The sequence below is a fragment of the Cucurbita pepo genome, chromosome LG15 (assembly GCF_002806865.2).
Source record: "Cucurbita pepo subsp. pepo cultivar mu-cu-16 chromosome LG15, ASM280686v2, whole genome shotgun sequence".
NCBI classification, from domain to species: Eukaryota; Viridiplantae; Streptophyta; class Magnoliopsida; order Cucurbitales; family Cucurbitaceae; genus Cucurbita; species Cucurbita pepo.
The window spans coordinates 5,356,794-5,358,287 of record NC_036652.1 but is presented as its reverse complement, the minus strand read 5'-3'; the positions used below and the strand labels follow the sequence as shown (position 1 = coordinate 5,358,287).

Here is a 1,494-nt window from a genome sequence, read left to right as displayed (position 1 = left end):
TGCCCTAAGATGATTATATGCTATGAGAAGTTTGCGTAGAGGGATGATTAAGAGATCTCGAACTATCTTTTAGACATGATTTAAACCTTCTCATTTTCATTATTTTATTAATAATAGGAAGATGTACCATATTTAAAACATGCATAGGGGCATAGAACACAACTAAAGTTGTTTTTATTTAGTAACTCTACCCGTACTTTTATTTAAGTTATAACCATTTTCAGAATGGCCTTTGACCTCTAACATTGCCCGGTGGATCATAGTTGCAAGTGATGAACGTACCACGATTGTTTGTGCATTTCACTTTGGCACATCCAATTCTCACTGACTTTCTCCACACCACTTGAGTATAATGGCCACACACCTTGCCAGCCGCACAAGTATTGGTGCGAGGATTGTAATATTGCCTCTTGGTGACCCACATCCAAACTGCAGCAATGCCTGATAAGTTGTAGCTACTCCATGCAAGATTTTCTCCATATGGTCCGCCAGAGTGCACCAACTTACAATTATGTTTACGTTGGTTGGCATATTGTCGAGCAAATCTAGCTATCCTTTCGTCCCACTTGACCGGCCCAATGCCAACAAGGGCACGGGCTGCATTGTGAGCATTGACATAGTCTTGAGGAGAATCTTGAGCGAGAAATAAAGGAAGCATCGCAAAGCTCGAGACATAGAAGAGGAAGAGGGAGAGCTTAAAAAGATCCATTATTTGGAATTGGAGTTGTGATAAAATGGATAGAAGTTTGGTGTGGAGAAATGGAATGGCTGTGGGTGTTATTTATAAGCATGAAGTTGTGGAATATTATATGAAGGAGATTATTTTAAGTTTGTGGACTATTCAAAAGCGTAGCATACACAACTACATTCTCCTATCCCACTTGTTGTAATAAAATATGCTAAAAATGAACTTATTAAATAAGGATAAAAAAATCAATGAATCTCCATGTGCATGAATTTTGAATTTTTAAATTCTCTATTAAATGTCTAATTTACCGTTGTATTGTGAGATCCATATCGGCTGGGTGAGGAGAACGAAATACCCCTTATAAGGATATGTAAACCTTTCCCCAATAGGCACGTTTTTAAAACTTTGAGGGGAAGCCCAAGAGGGGTAACCCAAAGATGGCAATATCTTTTGGCGATGAGCTTGAGCCGTTATAAATGGTATCTGAGAATGTTTGCTTAATCCACCACATCTAGATGGTGTGAAAATTATCTTATTTATAATCAAATAAATTACAAGGATATAGAAAGAGTAATAAATGGAAATAACAATCCATGGAAAGATACCTATGGTAAGAAGGCAAATATAAATATTTGCCTTATAATAAATATCAAATATGATATATATATATATATATATGTATATATATATATATGGTAAAATATAATTTATTACTAAATATCCTTAACAGTATCAAAGCGAGACACTAGGCGATGTGCCAGCGAGGAGGCTGTTCCCCGATCGAAGGGGTAGACACGAGACGATGT

General features: G+C 36.6%; 1 protein-coding gene across 1 annotated transcript; it reads right to left on the bottom strand.

The window, feature by feature from the left end:
* Positions 1-220: 220 nt before the first annotated feature.
* Positions 221-747, bottom strand: LOC111776275 (pathogenesis-related protein PR-1 type-like). The gene has a single exon (XM_023655686.1). The coding sequence runs from the start codon at positions 707-709 to the stop codon at positions 221-223; it is 489 nt and encodes a 162-aa protein (XP_023511454.1). The 5' UTR covers positions 710-747.
* Positions 748-1,494: the final 747 nt, after the last annotated feature.

What these genes read in the sequence shown, in the direction of transcription:
- LOC111776275 (XM_023655686.1), bottom strand. Translation starts at nt 709, where the DNA reads ATGGATCTTTTTAAGCTCTCCCTCTTCCTCTTCTATGTCTCGAGCTTT.